The sequence below is a fragment of the Nelumbo nucifera genome, chromosome 3 (genome assembly GCF_055504915.1).
Source record: "Nelumbo nucifera cultivar China Antique chromosome 3, China Antique-T2T, whole genome shotgun sequence".
Classification (NCBI taxonomy): Eukaryota; Viridiplantae; Streptophyta; class Magnoliopsida; order Proteales; family Nelumbonaceae; genus Nelumbo; species Nelumbo nucifera.
In genome coordinates this window covers 1396435-1413347 of record NC_142651.1, presented here as the reverse complement: position 1 = coordinate 1413347, position 16913 = coordinate 1396435, and the positions used below count along the sequence as shown (strand labels likewise).

Genomic DNA, 16913 nt, shown 5'->3' with positions numbered 1-16913 from the left:
GCTGGGCCTTTTGCAGTTTACACAATTCACCTAACGGCTACGATATACCGACAATATTCTCCAACCTGAAAGTTCACCGCAAAACTAGCGACTCTGACTGAAGTACCAGATATTCATCTTTGCCGGGTCCATATTCAACCTAAATTCGCGATTACAGCTGAACTCGGCGTCTTCCGTCCACATCCAGTATGGCCACCGCCACTGTACTCTTGCCTTCTGCTTTCGCTACAGCTCCTCCGATTCCAACAACCAAAACCCTCCCGATACGAAACGCTTCTTCTTCTAAGGTTTATCTTCTTCGATTTCCTTCATCATCATCTTCTTCTTATTCTTTTTCTTCTAAGCTTACGTTCCGAAAGGGATTGATAAAGTGTAAAGCTTTAAGAGAAACCTCTCGGGACTCATTCAATGGTCGAACTGTTTATCAAGGAGTTTACGGTCCTTGGGCCGTCGATCCCTCGGACGTTCGTGAGGTAATGTTGATTATATTTCCCTTTTTATTTATTTTTCCTTTTCATGTGTTGCTCTCCATTGCAATTACTTGTTCGTAATCAAAGAGAGAGTTGGTTTATCTGACAGGTATTTTGATGGGTTTGGTCTTTTTTTCTCAAGTTTTGTATTAATAGACCGATTGCCTGTTCTGAATTTTCTGCCGGTATGATTTGGATTTCACTGAAGTTTTCTTAGAGTGGTTATAAGAGCGTTGCTTTTGTTAGTTATAACGACCGTTATTTCTGTTAATCTTTCAATGTCAGAACGGGCTTCAGTTCAGTACTATAGAAAACAGCATAAACAAAAGCGCTTTCCAATAGCCTATGCCCCTATAGAGAGGAATTTTGATGCAGTGTGAGAAACATATTTGAGTTTTTTGGTGAACAGATATGTTAATAACGAATTCCTTCGACGTGGATGGATTGTGGTTTATACTTAAGAGCTAACCTGCTATAAATTGTAACAGGTGATCTTATATAGAATAGGTTTAGTAACAGCTGCTGTGTCATTCATCATCGCGGCTTCTACTGCTTTTTTACCAGATGGGAACATCTTGGCAGATATTGTAAAACAAGATCTCGATTTGTTTTATGCACTAGGAACCGGGGGACTAGGCCTATCACTTTACCTAATTCACATTTATGTAACCGAGATTAAACAGACACTTCAAGCATTATGGGCGTTTGGTGTCATTGGATCATTAGCAACCTATTTCAGCCTCGCTCAACCTGTTGGTATAAGCTTGGCAGAATACGTTGTTGAAAACCCAACGGCTGTGTGGTTTGTTGGGCCTCTCTTTGCTGCACTCACGGGGCTTGTATTCAAGGAAGGTGAGGTTAACATCACTATGCTTCCCAAAATGTCTCAATGGATCAATATTCCTTTATTTTCCTGTACTGTAATATGTATACATTATTAGAATGCTCTAAGAGTTCCTGTTTTGTTTTCTGTTGGAAGATTTTTGTTATCTTTGTGAGCTAAGAAGAATTATTGCCAAACTAATGGGATTTCTAAAAAAGGGTATCAATATGTGAAATGTGCAAAACCAATTAATTCTATTCAACATAAATGTAAAAAATCAAAATTTTGTGAATGCTTTTTCTACAACAATAAATATAATTTTATTAGATATTTAGTCCTGTATTTTTGAGATCTCAGAAGGTTAATGCAATGTAGCAAATGTGGGGAAATTTATGAAGCAGGTATCTAGTTTCTAATAGATTCATGAAACAAATGGCAGAACTTGTTCACTTCCTGGCCATGATTAGGTTGCATATTGGACAGAGGTACAGAACAGAAGGTTTAAATCTGAGAAACCATCCGAACAAATACGGTTCAAAATTGCTCCTTCTCAAAACTTTCCTATAAACTGTTTTTTTTCTCTGGTATATCACATTATCTACTGGATAGAGGTACAGAAGATAATGTACTGCCTTAACATAGGTCATGTCAACCACAATTGAACCAGGCTAACCCCCTATGGTTGAGGTATGTGGTCTGTTTCTAAGAACAATGTAATTTCTTCATTTGAAACTTTTGGATTTCTTCTCAACTTACCAGGGAGATGGGATCACCTATGCATTTTGAATGCCACCCTTGAAAACAATTCTATGGAATTCAAAGTTAAATTTTAGATCTAACTTATTCGCATGCCAAAAAATGGAACTGGAATTAGATCTGAAGATTCCTTATGGATTTCCACATTTGAATACCAAAGGTTAGTTAGAAAGCCCAAGGACAAAGGGGGTTTGGGAATAGGAAATATTTCACTTAGGAACTCAGTTCTATTAGGAAAATGGTTGTGGAGATTCCCCTTTGAGAGAGACAGGCTGTGGCACAAAGTCATTGTGAGTGTTCATGGTTTGGATGGAAATGGTTGGGATGCAAAAGTTGCCCCTCATGTTTCCTCAACTTCTCCTTGGAAAGCAATTTATGAAATTTACCCAACATTCCTTAATTCCATTCGTTTTGATGTGGGCTAGGGTTATACAGTTTGTTTCTGGGAAGACCTTTGGGTGGGAGATAGTCCACTTAAAGACCTTTTCCCTTTGTCAAATTTCAAAGGGGAAACAGTAAGTATTTTGGGTAATCCTGTCCCAAATGGGGTCAATTGGAATCTGGGTTTCAGAAGGGGCCTCAGGGAAAACGAAAACGAATGTGCCTCTTTAGTTCAATTGTTGGATCCAATAGGACAAGTTCATTTGGACCCATCCTTGGAATATTTTAGAATATGGAAAGTCTCCTCAGATGGCCTCTTCTCTTGTTCCTCCTTTTTTAGTGGTGAAAGAAATTTGGAGTAAGCCTATTCCCCCAAAAATTCAAGCCTTCTGTTGGGAATTTTTCCTTAGCAAGGTTAATACTTGTGATATGCTGCAGAGAAGAAGGCCTTTTGCTTGCCTTTCTCCTCACATGTGCTCCCTTTGTAAGGAAAGTGGTGAGACCTTGGCACATCTATTATTATCTTGTTCCTTTGTGCATCACATTTGGGAATTTTTTTTATTCTCTTTGGTTGCAGGTGGGTTTCCCCTTAAGATGTGGCATGACTTATCAACCGAGACTTTTTGAGACAACCAAAGAAAAGAATGAAGGTTATGTGGAAAGCTACAAAGACAACTATTTGTTGGGTGATTTGGGAATAAAGGAATAACAAAATATTCTTGGACAAGAGTAGAACAATGGAGGAGGTAATCAACACAATTAAAGTTAAAGTAGCTCATTGGGTAAGATCTTTGCATATCTTTTAAGATTTCTCAGTCATAGACATTATAAGATCTTGGACAGAAGTAGCACAATCTTCACGAGTGAAAGAGAGAGTAAGGATGGAATGGAAACCTACAGATGGTAACAGAATTAAACTGAATTTTGATGGAAGCTCTTTCAAAAATCCGAGACTTTCAGGTATTGGGGGAGTAATTAGAAATTCTGAAAGGAAAATATTAGCTTTGTTCTCTGGACCGATTGGCATGGGCAATTCTCTAAAAGCTGAGTTAATGGCATTGCTACAATGACTGAAGATAGCTAAGCAACTAGGAATGAGGCATACTGAGGTTGAAGGGGACTCCAAGGTGATCATATCTTGAGCTAAAAACAAAAAAGTACTCTGTGGACTTTCAAACAAATGATAAGGGAAGTGGAAAAGGTTGCAAGGGAGGTAGAGGCTGAATTCAAATGGGTTAGAAGGAGTGCAAATGGGCTAACTGATATCTTGCTAAACAAGGGGCTTTGAGGCAACAATTGTTTTGGGCTGCAATGGAAAGAGGGACAGAAATATGTAATAGTGTGGGAGCCTTAATCCCATACACAAAGTTGTAAAACTTTTTTAACTCTAATTTCAAATATAATTCTCCTTTGCTGATAAAAAAAAAATACGAAAGGTTAGGGAACTTGTTTGTTTCTTTGTTTTGGGTGCTAATTTCTGATATAATGGAAAATGTAGTGTTGTGACATGCAACTTAAGTGATTCTTCTGTATTGTCATCTCTTGTACTTGTAGTGTAGTATTTATTTGATCCAAATAATACAATATCTTAGAAGTATTTCTACAGCTTATTTTAACTATTTTGTACTTTGTGTTTGATACCAGTTTTTTCTTGAACAGGTCTCTGCTATGGCAAGCTGGAAGCTGGCTTATTGACATTCAATATACCTACAGTGCTTCTTGGTCACCTGGTACTTTCCTCCATTATTCAAGAAGAATTGTTGAACTGCATTATCTAGTTGATTGATCAGTCAGTTGTACTTAACTGATATATAGCCCATGATTTGAGAATGTAACTCTTGCTCTTACTGGGCAACCCAACAAAATGATCCCACACTAGTAATGTCAAAGTGGAATAGATTCTAGAACATTGACCAAGAACACGTTTGATAAATACAACCAACTATCATTACACTACACAAGCACCAAACATAGCTGACCAACCACAGTGCAACGACTACAAATGTATGGGAGTTACAGTTTTACAGGATTCCACTAACCAGATGGTTATTATCCTTCCATTATTGTGGAACTGAGGTGTTACAGAAACCATTAGTTAAGTTTTTGCTGTCACATACTTTCAGGATCAGGAGTTGGGATAATAAGTCCTACACCTACACGGTGGATATATGTCTAATATTAGAACTAAGAATTAAGCACGAGATTTCTTTTCTATCTTTCACTTTAATCACGACAATCCTCATTTGGAAAATGCAGACGGGTTTAATGGATGATGGAGTAAAACTTGGATTATTGGGTTCATGGATGGCTCTCTTTCTAGTATTTGCAGCAAGGAAATTCACTCAACCCATTAAGGTATGCTTTTCATTAATCAAATATTCAGTTGGCAAGCCCTGGTTACCTTTCAACTTAGATTGCATGGCATTCTCTAATCTGCCCTTGCTTCTTGAAGGATGACATTGGTGACAAGTCCATCTTTATGTTCAATGCACTTCCAGAAAGAGAAAAAAAGGCATTGCTCGAGAAACTAGAACAACAGAAGTTAATATCTGAACGTTAATTCATGAAGGACCAATTTATTCCAGGTAGCTGTAAGAAGAAACCATGATGCCAGATTTTCTAGGTACAGGTACTGTTATCACCTCCTAGGTTCCTCAGAGATCCTTTTGTCGCATTCTTTTATTGATTTGTGTATTAAGTATCTGTTTATCTGGTATTGTCCATGTTATTGAAGCTGGATTTATCTACTTTGCATTTAGAATCCATATCCTTTAGGTCAACTAATGTATCATGAACCTCACGAAATATTGGATTTTTAGCTTCTCAGTGTAGTACATAAAGACCCCCCTCCAAAAAAAAAATGAAAAGGAAAGAAAAGGAAAAAGAAATAGAAAAAAGTTTCCGAATGATTTTGTGTTTCCATGTGGGATTTAAGTGCTATTTATACCCTACACTGCAGGAATTGTATAAGGGTATGTATACCCCATTCGTGGGATTGAAGATGTGGCAAGTTATGCTGTGACTGCCGAAGCTGAGCCAATTGGGTAACAGACCACTGTTTACCATCTACAACATCTAGTAAATCGCAATTTATAATTTATTTTCATATTACAATGCAGCTTAATTTCTTTTTCCTCCTCTATACCTTCTAATGAAGCTTACGATCTCCAAGATGGGCTTTGTAGATTACCACCTGGTATAGACTATAGAGTTGCATGTATGATTATTTCTCATGGTCATGGTAGAACTGGCATAATAGACTAAGAACTCGGTATCTTCGAAACCAAATGCCAAAGATCAAATAATAAGGGGAGTGCTTCGGCCCCATCCCTAATGAAAAGTTAAAAGAATGGATGAACGTCTGTTCATGAGTCAAAGAGAATCATGGGCAGGATTTTAGTGACCAAGGATTCTAGTTGACCAAAGTAAAATAAATTAAAACACCATCTAGTATATGAACTTTTTTTTCCACTTTGTAAGCAAACACCAGGAACTTCATTACTATCAAAAAAGAACAGGACAGCCCCTAGGCAAATTCAGTACACCGTACACCGCCCAAAGAGAGTACACACATGTTTGGCAGTAACTGTGGATGTACTCATGTGCCTCGTTCGATCTACATGCTTAGTACTTGTTCCATTCAAAAACCATTATTACTCGTAATTCTATAGTGTTAATATATTTGCTTAGATCAACGAATAGAATTATAGAATATATTCTTTTGAGACTTTTTCATCAATTGCCTTGATAAAAAAGGAGGGAAAAGTACGAAAAAACACAATGCAGAATTCTGAATTCCAGCCCCCCCCCTACAACTAGCCCTCTGCCCCCCTATAAACCAGTCAGGATGCATTCCCCCTGTACTTTAGGCCTAGTAAATTCTGATATAAAACCAGAATGATATATTGATTACGTCTTGCAATTCTTCATTTACTCTTCCCCAAAGTTCTTTAAGCTGTATAATTATAATACTTGTGTGTGATCTTTGATTTTAAACGAAGGGATAAGGGCCATCAAAATCCCTCCTAATCAGAATTGGAATTCGTTTAAATAGGTTTTCAAATCCAAGGGAAGGGGAAGGAATGGCAATTCCCTCAAAATGGAAGAATGCTATTCAACCTAAGTATAGGAATGGAATTTAAATTCCACCCAACCAAACAGTTGGCACTTGGCACTAAAATGCCCATTCCGATGTCTAATTATATAGTCATATGCCTGCAAACCAAATGGGGCCTATACCTTCGCCTCAATTTTATAGTATGCTGCAAAAATCTCCCCCATTATAGTGACTCAATTGCTTTAATTTAATAAAATAAATCATTTAAAGGCAAAACATGGGAATAAAAATGAAGAGAAATAGAGTGATATAACCTACAAAATTTTCCATGGATGTCTCCATTACCAATAGATGCATTACTTTACTGAATTATGTGGCCTCTAAAAATTAGTTCCTAAGCCAGATGGCATTTGATTTGTTGCATATAAACAAAGAAAAAAGGTTATTCAATGACTTCAAGAACCACCGATCAGCATCGATATAAGATCACCACTCACAAAACCGCAAATATTTCCTTACAGTAAATACAAGAGTTTGATTACGTCATTCAAAGTCATCATCTGATTGAACATGGAGAGGGCTTGATGGTGAGACATTTCCTTCATCCAATGACGCCTCAGGTTTTCTCTTGTTCCTGGTCCTGGTCTTCAGTCCATCTCGGGATGAAACATTTCCTTCATCCACCACCTCCTTAGACTCCTTGATCTTGCTTCTAGTCCTTCCACCCACATGCAAGCTCGACGAAGAATTCTCACCACTAACCTTTCTCCGCTTGGATTTTACTTCACTTCCCGGAGCTTCAGCATCATCCTTGACATGTTCTAGCATTGCAGTTTGCTTTAGTTCGATTTCTGCGGGATTCTGGGAGTCCTTAACGCCATCTTCAGGTTCTTCTATTTTAACTTCGTCGGTTTGATTATCTGCCATTATGGCGTCAGGCATCTCCATTCTGTCAGCTTCTTCACTTGATTCGGTGACATTTTCCTCGGTTTCCTCGGACTTTCTTCTGAGAGATTCAATCACATCCATCAACTCTCTATTCACCTGTTGGAGTAAATTCCCAAAAAATTATTAATAGATTGTGTTAGGAATGCCTAATCAAATTGTCATCGGCACAAGAACTTGGTAAAGTGGCACCAAGAACATTCGGCTTAGTTTAGATTCAGTGTAAAAGTATATTGATGGTATTTTATATTGAATTGTATATATAGGTGATCTTACATCGATTATCAATGTAAAACTTATTGCTTGATAAGGTTTTACATCGATTCATGATGTAAAACTTCATTTCATCCAATTCCATTTCATCTAAACACACGCAAAACTGAGCCAAAGTGGTCTTACATCAATCATAATTACACTTTTCAAAACGCCTATAAAATCGAACCAATGTAAATTTTACATAGGTTCTTGATTTATATTGTTTCCAAATGCAGGACTGTAGTGTGCAAAACTTTATATTTCGTGTCATTCAAATTTAAATAATACTGATGCATATATAACCCTCATAGAGCACAAACTTTATCAAAGCGTAACACATCGCGCACCTGTGGATTCCGAAGGAAATCAGAAATGTCATTTGGACAGGAGGGGCATTTCATGACATTCTTTTGTGCTCGCAGCTTCCTACCCTCACATGTCCTTTCTCTCACAAAAGATTGACCAGTGAATGCACCTTCCAAGCAAGCTTTGCAAAAATTATGACCACAAGGAGTCGTAATGGGCATATTCATCACTTGCCGACATATCTGGCAGCTGAATTCTGCACGATTAAGTATTTCAAAAACAGTCAACAACAAACATTTTTGGCTTGTGAAAATAGAAAGCTGGCAATAAACTCCACTATCACCGATTTTAGAAAATCTTGTACTCGAAATAAACAAAGTACTACATATTTCTGTAGGATTTTGAATAAATCAAGTCCCCAAAAAAAGAAGATCCAGTAATAATTCCAATCAAACATTACATGTTAATCTAGGAATTGGCATACCAAGATATCGACTCGAACCTTCAAGCTAGGGAATTAAATGCCATGTAATCTTGGGAAATAAATGAGAACATGTGGGGAGTAGTTTTGTTAGCACTGAACAAAGAAAGGAGACATACCTTTCAGGAGTTTCTCCCTTACAGACATATTCTGTCCTTGCCTTTTAGCCTTCCTTACAATCTTGCCATCCTCCGGGTTTACTGATTTCCGACTGAGAGGTGAAGGCTTTTTCCATTTCCAACGGCCTTCTTCATCCTGTGAAGATTTTTGGGAATGTTAGGGGAAGAGAAAAGGGCAAAAGGTTTAAAGCAGAGAACTTCTAAGTTTCAGTTTCTCACATCATAATCCCAACATGGGCTTTCCTTCCGTTGAGTGATATCGGTCGCCTCCTTTAGCTCTTTAATTACAGGCAAGGGTCTAGGTTGGTCCCCATGTTCATCACTGTAGTTTGCATGCAAAAAATGCAAGATATTAGAAACACACATGATCGAATGAATATATTTACAACACTAAATACCCAGATTAAGAAAATAACAAACCTCGTCCATGGTGCAGGTTCATTATCACATCGAACAAACAGATACCTACAAACCTTAAAACCCTGATCCGCAAAAACCTCATTAAGACCATCACAAGAAGAAAAGAAGAATGAGAATCAAACAAAGAAAATGCATACTTGAATTCCAACTTTGCGCCAGCATTTCTCAATTCTGTAAATCCCATCATATCGCACTCCAGTTTCTGGGGCATAAGAAGAACGCTTCTCCTTGTGGGACCTGCTCGTTGTAAAGAGGGATCTCATCAGGAATTTCACCATTTGATCCTATAATGTTTGCAAGTGCAAAAAGAACAATACACCTGAAAGATGTCATTAGACTCAAAGGTGGATTGCACCCATCAACTAACATGTGATTTCTGAAATTAGTTATTCCAAAAGTAGAATGTTGGAAATCAAATCATTGACGTTTTTAAATTTAAGAAACTACAGTTTCCATTTGATAACCATTTTCTGACAGAAAGTATGGACGGGTTTGAGAATATATCAAATGACTCGAATTGAACAATATTCCGATAATTTTTCAGATTGATAGCTGAAACCAAAGTCACTCTATGGGGCATTGTTTGGTGGGGTTCACACATTAAATCTTATGATGCTTGGACAGCTCAGGATGGTTAAAAGAAGATTGAGACACAAATACCAGGAATCCTATTTAAGTTACTTAAAGAAAGGTTTTAAAAGGCTAAAGGTGGAGGTGAGGCAGTTGGATCTCATAGGGGCAAGGCATAAGCCTCAAGGCATTGAGGCTTAATCCACGAGCAAAAAGAAAGGATATAAATTATAAATAATAAAAACATGAAAAAACATAAAATTAAGGTCTTATATAGCTTGTTTGATATATTAAACACAAATTTAGTATCAATATATCCCAATATGCCAATAGGGATACGAACCAACTGTATTTTTTTTATGAATAAATAGTATATTATTAAATAGAGATAGAAATAGTACAAGCATGAAGCACGCTAAGAGAAGGCACAAGGTGTTACCTCCCCTTAAAGGTGAGAAACCAACTTTATTTTAAGAGTAAAGCATTCAAGTTTCATTTCTTGCACTTGTATGCATAAGTGAAGAATGACCACCTATGTGATACAAAATAGATCATCCAATGTTTTAAAAGCGCAAGGGCCATTTTGTGCCTGAGGCGCAAGGCGCACAATTTAAAAAAAAAAAGGTTAAATTTCAAAAAAAAATCAAAAAAATTATAAACCATAATATTAATAAAAATATAAACTTAAGTTTTAAAATAAATGTTTTAAAAAACCTATTATCTAAAATTAAAATACACAAACATAATATGTAAAGCATATTCAAATGAGAATTTAAAAATGAAATCGAACATATAGAACATTTTCATGCATATAAAACCCACAATCTCTTTTTTTTCTCAATTGCATCAAGTAGCAAACGTGACATATTACATTCCTAATTCTACAAGCCGCCTTTGTGCCACACCTCACAAGGCACACCAGGTGTGCACCTTTTGAATGGGCTGCACCTAGGACATGGGCGAGGCACCTACCCTAAAATGCATCTCACCTGTGCACCTAGGCATGCGCCTTTTAAATCACTGAGATCATCAAGTATAGGGTAAGTGGGCAAGTGTGTAAGAATAAAGCAAAATATTTTTTACATATTTATATGTATTTATTTGTTACTTGTATGTTTATTTATTTATTCAATACAGCAATTTATACAAAACAAAGCATTCTTTTTTTCTTAAATTTCTATTTTACCCTAATATAAACCTTAATATTTAACATTAGCAATGACAAACAATTGAGGCCCAAGCCTTGAACACTTTGAGACCAAAGGCCCAAAGACGTATAGTGGGGTATGAGGCTATTGAGGCCAGGCCTTTTTTCTTAGCCTCACCTCAACAGCCTTTAAAACAATGACTTAAAGTGGTTTGAGCCTAATAGAGGCTACTAAAAAATTGTCTAAAGGCCCCAATAGGACTATAATTACTGTCAACAGCCTTTTAGAAGATGCATTACCAACTTCCATACTTCCATTTGGGATAAATTTTTGAGAGATGTTCTACAGACAAAAGAAGACACTTCGATCCAATATGGTTAAGAAACCAATTAACCAAATCATAAGGTTATTTTAAGCAAGAATAGTTCTCCTACATGAAATAATCTTACCTGACAACTCTAACTGGATAACCTTTCTTGCAACTGACCCGCAGTGCCTCGTTTAATTTGTCAAACTTCTGATCAAAGGATTGCTCCTTGTTTGTGCGCTTATTTCCACTAAGATCTCTTCCACCACTGTTCATCATATAAATAAGTTACCATCAGGTCAAACACATTCAGATACAAGTTCATACGTGGGAATTTCTAAAATAAACAGGCAAGAAATAGCAACACTTAGGCATCTTGCAGTACAAAAATTGAGAACTCTTATCAACCAACAGCTAAGAACTATGGATACTGCTAAAGAAGGAAAATGAGAAGCGTATGTCACTGACCGATGCACATCTCATCTATCAACTGTTCCTCGCCATTCCATTTAATACAGAAGCTATAGAATCTACGTTAGAAAAACGAAAAATATTTGACAACAAGACCCTCTATGGTAAAAAATCAAGCTACAGGCATGAATTGAAAAGAGGGGGACCCATGTCCAATGATGCAGACATTTAGTAGTGATTTGCATCAAGGGAAAACAAATGCAGAAGTTACCGGATAATTTTCATGTGATGAAGAAAATTAAGAGTAAAACCTTTGACATTGGGGAGGAAAAGAAGGTAGAAGGCACCGCTAAATCTTTTTTCCTAGAAAGAAATAAAATTAGGACCAAGACTTTAAACATCAAGAACTAATTGATGCCGGAACCGCCATGGAAAGCTGTGGATCTCAGTACATTAAAAGTAGTCATATAATTAAGCAGAGAGTAGGCTTTTAATGCCCCAATCATTAAACAACCAGGAAATGATTAAGCATGGGTGAAGTCAAAGAACAAACAAACCTTCCCGTATATAGGAACCACTCGCCATGATCCTCGTCATCCTCATAACCCCCAGATAGGGCCACAGACTGTGCACCATAATCTGCTTGTCCTGCAATCCCTGCAACATGGGGAAGGTGAGCACCCCATTGCCTGCATTCCATTCTGTCCTCCCAAGTCTCCCCAACCAACACACCCTGATTTTTTATGGGGTCATTCTCTGCAGTAATGGGTCCAAAATGGTCAGGAGGAACAGTGACAAAGATCTTCCCGCAACAAGCATTAGCCTTCCCAGCCTTCTTTGCCCGCTCTGTGGTGAAGGCCTTGTCAGGGCGGTTTTGGTTGTGAACAGAATGGTATATTTTCGGTGGCCCTACCGTGTTTGTTGATTTCGACAGCTTCGCCATACGAATAGCAACAACTAATGTAGAGTTGATACGAGGCTGGCTGGCCATCTTGGCAGGGATGGTCGCACGGCATTTGGCACATGTATGCTTCCCCTGTCCTGTCCATTTCTGGAAGCATTTGAGGCAGAAATTATGCCCACAGGGGGTCTGAAAACATAGAAAGTGGATTGGATTAGCATTAACACGTTAAAAATTCTTCGCAATAAGGTATCAATGAGCTTCTACTACTCATGATTTCAGGTTTCTCAGTCTGAAGATTCCAAACAAATTGTGGTTTAACTCGACCACAGTTGCAAACCGCAAACGTTTCCGAACATGGAAATGTAAGCCGTAATGTCACAGAGAGGGTGTCCGCATCGGCACACTCCAAAACTCTCAGCCTCAAGCATCAGCCCCACCGGTCACGTAATGACACCATGACGTCCTTTTCCACGCAAACCCGTGCGTGAAAGACGGAGACATAATCAAGCCGAGATGAAGTGACACATGACCGTACAGTGTCACATCCAGCGCCGAAACTTCCCAGTGCGTTGCGTGAAACTCGGCGTTTGAGGTACAGCCCCGAACGGTGCAGATTGGGTGCCGGGAAAAAAGGCGATAATAAAGGGAGAGGGAAGTAGACAGAGTACCACGATGATGATCAGATGGGAGTACTCGAGGTTTTAAAAAGGGTATATGCGGCAACGCCTGCATCGTCGCCGGGCGTACTTCCCCCACACCATCTATCAGACTCCAAATACTGGTGAGCTCAGAAACGAGCACATCACAGAATCACAATGTTTATGCCAAAGTTAGCGATATTATCATATCACCACTCCATGTACAAAAATATAAATTAAAAAGGAAAACCTCATGCGACGCCATTACAGAAAGACAGAAACCAAATACAACAATTATAACTATGAACACTAATTAATTAAAGATGAAAATCTTAGTTATGACTCCCTTTTCACAGTCTATGAGTTTGGATTAAAGAAACCCCCCAATAAGCATTTTAAGAATCCAAAACAAGGATATAAACAACATGACATAACCTTCCCCACACGATGACAGAGCTGTTAGTGCTCTATGACTGCGTTGTAAACAACAACAATGAATCTAGAGAATAAACTTAACCCCCCACTCCTCAAAGCAAAAGACAAGAAAATTGCAGTCAGACTGGAGAAGATACATGTAATCGCTAAACCCAGGAACACTGGAATGAAAAAACATAAATGCGGTGAAACAGAGGTTAAAGATGAATCACTCACCGTAACGGGTCGATCGGGTAGTTGCATACAGAATGAGCAGTTGATGCTTCCGTCAATGAGATCGAGCACGTCGCTCTCTCCGCTATTTATCTCTGTCTTCGACTTCTCCTGATTGAGATCGGGCGACTTAGCCCCTCTACACATCAGCTCCTGTCGTCTCTTCGCCTTCTCTTGCTCAGTGAGCGACCCATCAGCCTCGATCGCCCGAATCGCAGCCACCAGGTCTCCGCCAGAGGCAACCGAGTTTCCAACGATCGGCGCTTGAATACCAGCGTCTGGAAGTGAGCAGTCGGGACACTCCCACTGAAACGCGGAGGCCATGGTTTCAGGTCGAATGGCAAGGCAGTTGACGTGCCAGGGAGTAGCGCAAGTTTTGCAGGTAAGGGTCTCTTCCTCTGATGGTTTTTGTTTACAAACCATGCAAACGCCGTCTCCGTCGCAGGGGAGCTGGGTATCGTGCGCCATCAGAGCGAGAATAAGCGGGAAATAGAGTGGAGTTGTGACTGATGGGCAAGGGTTTTTTCCAGAGAGTTGGTTCTGGGTTGTCCGAAGGAGAAGAAGATATTGACGACCGGGGATATATAAGGGAGAAGGCGGGTGTTTGAAAATATTTTGGAGGGGTTTTGAAATTTTCCTCTGCAAAAACCGAAAACAAGGCAAGTTTCAGAGTATAAAAGGATCTTTGAGCGCGCCGATGGTTAACAAGTATACGGTATATACTGCCGCTGTAGCTGGTAAAATCTTGAATTGACTAAAATGCCCTCAATATTCAAAAGTTATGGCTCCGTTTGATTTGTGGGAAGATTTGATTAGGATAAAATGCCCTAGATTCTTAAGGTTCCGTTTGGTTTGTGGTAAGATTTGAGTGGGATGGGAAAGCATAAAACTTTACATTTTTCATTGTTGGATTTTATATATGGGAAAATAATAGGAAAAACACTATAATGGGCTTGTTCTTCATCCGAGTTGAGAAAGCAAATCTTCATGAGTTGTAGCGGCGAGAGTTGCCGAGAATTGAAGAACAGAGCTCCATAAGTTGCAATGACGAGGGTTGAGAAAGCATATCTAGTGAAGACAAGAAGAACGGGAGTGCCCCTCGTAGATCCCTCGCAGATTGCCGCATATATGGTGAATACGGGAATAATATGAGTGCCCCTTCCAAATCGTCATAGATCTGGTGAAGATGGGAAGAATAGGAGTGCCCCTCGCAGATCGCCACATATTTGGTGAAGATGGGAAGAAGGTGAGAGAGAATAGAGAAGAGGAAGATGGAGGGAGATTGTCGTAGATCGTCGCTGTCCCTTGCACTAGTCCCCTGTCAAGTGAAGAACAAGGCAAACAATAGTGGTTTCTCAAATTTTTCCACTAAGGTTGCACGATTTTGGTGCGACCCAAAATCCACAGTTTTGAGATATGACATCCCACATTTTTTTTCATCCCATCCTTATATTTCCCTCAAAACAAAATGAAGTAAAAAGAAATATTGTTGAAAAATTCCCTTTTTCTCATCCCCATCCCACAAACCAAGCGGAACCTAAAAAAATGGAAAAAAAAAATATTTTTAATTCCTCTAATCATCTTGCTTGTTCTTTTAAGCCGCTTTTCTTGCATTTTTATTTGGGTAAATTACAGATAAGTACGCTGTAACACTCGTATCTCAAACTTTCGGAAATAGACACTTGGGTCCATTTCTGTTAACTTACCATGCTGAAATGCTTGTATTTTTTAAGGTAAAATATAAAAACCTCCCCTTCATTTTATGACAATCATAAAAAACATCTCCTATAATTTCATTTTAGCAAAAACCTCTCCTCTACTTTTTACAAAATTAACCAATCTCCCTTCCGTCAATTACTAAGACGGAAAACGTTAAAGAGATGATATTTTTTAAAATACCTATTTTATCCTTTCTCGAACACTGTTAATCTTCTCCCACCGTCATTCTCCCCCGTCTATGCTCCCTCTCTTTCTTCATCACCTCTTTTTCTTCTTCTTGTTATTCCTTCCCCTCCTTTCTCCTCCTTCCACTGTCGGCGTCCATTTTCGGATCGCTTTCGATCACTGTTGTCTGATCATCACCATAGCCGCATCCATGACAAACTGAACTTTAAATCTTGCATCTTCAACAACCTGAACTCTAGAGCAAGCAAAGAAAAATCGAAAACAGAACTGAAACCAAATCGTTAATGCCATTTAACCCAAGAAACAAAATCTCAAAGATAAAACGAAAAGAGAGAAAAAATAAATAAAATGATCGAGCAGACAAGAACAGTCAATAATGTTCAGATCGGGCTGGGTTAAGAGTAAGATCTACTGGAGAGAATCTGATGGAACCTACTCCATCGATCTTCTCCGCAACCACAAATCCTCCCTGTCAAAGGAAATATATAGAAGATCCGGTTTAGGGTGAGTACCTTAGTAATGTCCTAGCCGATGGTTTGATGCTGCCAACGGGAATTCTAGTGAGTTCGATGTGTTCAATAATTGAGAAAGAAGGTACGAAAGGGTAGAACGATCGAATCTACTCCCACATACAAGCTTGAACGAATGGACAACGACCTCTAGGTGCTTGACTCACGACAGTGCTCAATTGAAGGAATATCATTCACGGAGCGGGGACCATGGATGGTTGCAAAACCGGACGATGACGGTGCGGTTTCACCTCTGCTAGTTTTCCCCCATAACTAGTACGAGCTCAGAGATGCAAAGGAGATTTGAAAATGTCGCCGCCTAAGTGAAAAAGACGCCAATGGTTCGTAGGGATGAATTGAGACCTGACACTGCTCTAGAGGAAGAAGACGATTAACAGTTCCTTCGATTCTGCTACCACTATCACCGTTGCTCCGCTCAGTCTCAAATGGAAGGCGATGAACAGGGGTATTTCCAACTGACTAGAAGAAGAATAAAAAAATGAGAGAATGGGAGAGAGGGAGCAAGGGAGTGGCTGAGAGGGGGTGCCACCGCTGGTCTGCTTATGGGTTCGAACAGGGAAGGGGAGGAATAGTGCATTTTCGATTGATTTATGTTGATGGGGAGAGGGGCAAAAGGAAAGAAAGATTGAGAGGGAGAGAATGGCGGAAAGCACCACCGCTGCTGAGAGTTGTAGCGGTGGTGATAGAAAACAGGGGTGATGGAAGGGGACAATGCTAGCAGAGGAAGAAGAAGAAAAACGAAAAAGAACAAGAAACCGAAGAAGATGAGAGAAGAGGAAGATATCGGATTTAGAGAGGTGTTGCCACCGCGGCTTCTGCTTTTGGGTTCGAGAAGAAGA

At 39.0% G+C, this 16913-nt stretch overlaps 2 protein-coding genes across 4 annotated transcripts; one reads left to right on the top strand and one right to left on the bottom strand.

Annotated features, from left to right (window-relative positions):
* On the top strand, positions 1-5663 carry LOC104592744 (integral membrane family protein). 3 transcript variants are annotated; one of them, XR_734443.3, is made up of 6 exons: positions 1-473; positions 959-1322; positions 4090-4160; positions 4687-4785; positions 4883-5053; positions 5390-5663. XR_734443.3 is itself a non-coding variant. In XM_010252211.3 (5 exons), the coding sequence occupies exons 1-5, from the start codon at positions 189-191 to the stop codon at positions 4988-4990; spliced, it is 927 nt and encodes a 308-aa protein (XP_010250513.1). In that variant the 5' UTR covers positions 3-188; the 3' UTR covers positions 4991-5336. The 3 variants fall into 3 exon arrangements, 1 of the variants encoding a protein (XP_010250513.1); XR_734442.3 differs by having other exon boundaries at positions 3-473; positions 4883-5059; XM_010252211.3 differs by lacking the exon at positions 5390-5663 and having other exon boundaries at positions 3-473; positions 4883-5336.
* Positions 5664-6828: 1165 nt separating this feature from the next.
* LOC104592743 (E3 ubiquitin-protein ligase ORTHRUS 2-like) lies at positions 6829-16894 on the bottom strand. Its single transcript, XM_010252210.3, has 11 exons — positions 16057-16894; positions 15539-15811; positions 13643-14278; positions 12007-12539; positions 11181-11306; positions 9151-9250; positions 9014-9075; positions 8813-8915; positions 8594-8729; positions 8035-8249; positions 6829-7531 (listed from the first exon to the last, which is right to left on the bottom strand). Exons 3-11 carry the CDS (start codon positions 14105-14107, stop codon positions 7031-7033), a joined length of 2241 nt encoding a protein of 746 aa, XP_010250512.1. The 5' UTR covers positions 14108-14278; positions 15539-15811; positions 16057-16894; the 3' UTR covers positions 6829-7030.
* Between the last annotated feature and the right edge of the window lie 19 nt (positions 16895-16913).

Bases quoted from the DNA above. Each gene is read 5' to 3' on its own strand.
- LOC104592743 (XM_010252210.3), bottom strand. From the start codon at position 14,107: ATGGCGCACGATACCCAGCTCCCCTGCGACGGAGACGGCGTTTGCATG. The intron at 12,540-13,642 runs GTGAGTGATTCA...CTATGTTTTCAG, and splicing joins TACCCGATCGACCCGTTACG to ACCCCCTGTGGGCATAATTT. The intron at 11,307-12,006 runs GTTTGTTTGTTC...TATGATGAACAG, and splicing joins TGGTTCCTATATACGGGAAG to TGGTGGAAGAGATCTTAGTG.
- LOC104592744 (XM_010252211.3), top strand. From the start codon at position 189: ATGGCCACCGCCACTGTACTCTTGCCTTCTGCTTTCGCTACAGCTCCT. The intron at 474-958 runs GTAATGTTGATT...AAATTGTAACAG, and splicing joins ATCCCTCGGACGTTCGTGAG to GTGATCTTATATAGAATAGG. The intron at 4,786-4,882 runs GTATGCTTTTCA...TGCTTCTTGAAG, and splicing joins AATTCACTCAACCCATTAAG to GATGACATTGGTGACAAGTC.